At 52.4% G+C, this 862-nt stretch overlaps 1 protein-coding gene across 1 annotated transcript; it reads left to right on the top strand.

Annotated features, from left to right (window-relative positions):
- Positions 1 to 9: 9 nt before the first annotated feature.
- Positions 10 to 856, top strand: LOC108526143 (disintegrin and metalloproteinase domain-containing protein 1a-like; the record flags this gene model as incomplete). The annotated part of the gene is made up of 1 exon (XM_017866797.1): positions 10 to 856. A coding segment is annotated over one exon (847 nt), but the record flags the coding sequence as incomplete, so codon positions are not given.
- Positions 857 to 862: the final 6 nt, after the last annotated feature.

Below are 862 nucleotides of genomic sequence, written 5' to 3'. Positions count from 1 at the left end.
TAAGGAGGAAAATCTTACAGCATTGAGCCCGTGGACTCTTCAAGACGGTTTGAACATGTGTTATACACCATGGCACATGAAGCGCGAGTCTCCTGTGGTGTCACTTCCAGAGACAGCCATGTGGTGTCCACTAGCTGGCAACAAGGGAGCAGGAAGCCTCATGATCTACAGGCGCTGTCCTACTTGTGGTCACACACCAAGTACGTGGAGATGTTTGTCGTGGTCAACAACCAGCGGTTCCAGATGTGGGGCAGTAACATCAATGAGACGGTCCAGAGAGTAGTGGATGTCATTGCTCTGGCCGACAGCTTCACTAGGGGAATAAACACAGAGGTGGTGCTGGCCGGAATGGAGATTTGGACCGAGGGGGACCTAATAGATGTCGCAGTGGACTTGCAAATCACACTCAGGAATTTCAATCGCTGGAGACAAGAGACGCTCTTCCGTCGTGCGAAGCACGATGTTGCCCACATGATCGTCGGGCATCATCCTGGACAGAATATGGGCCAGGCCTTTCTCAGTGGTGCCTGCTCAAGCGGTTTTGCGGCAGCTGTTGAATCCTTCCATCATGAAGATGTGCTGTTGTTTGCAGCCCTGATGGTCCATGAGCTCGGGCACAACCTGGGTATTCAGCACGACCACTCGGCCTGCTTTTGCAAAGAGAAGCACTTTTGCCTCATGCATGAAAATATCACAAAAGAAAGTGGCTTCAGCAACTGCAGCTCTGACTACTTCCACCAGTTCCTTCGAGAACACAAAGGGGCCTGCCTATTTAACAAGCCATGGCCCAGGGGCCGCAAGCGTAGGGATTCTGCCTGTGGAAATGGCGTGGTGGAGGACACGGAGCAGTGTGACTGTGGTT

The sequence above is a fragment of the Rhinopithecus bieti genome, unplaced genomic scaffold (genome assembly GCF_001698545.2).
Source record: "Rhinopithecus bieti isolate Rb0 unplaced genomic scaffold, ASM169854v2 repeat_30439, whole genome shotgun sequence".
NCBI classification, from domain to species: Eukaryota; Metazoa; Chordata; class Mammalia; order Primates; family Cercopithecidae; genus Rhinopithecus; species Rhinopithecus bieti.
This window is presented reverse-complemented; position numbering and strand designations above follow the sequence as displayed.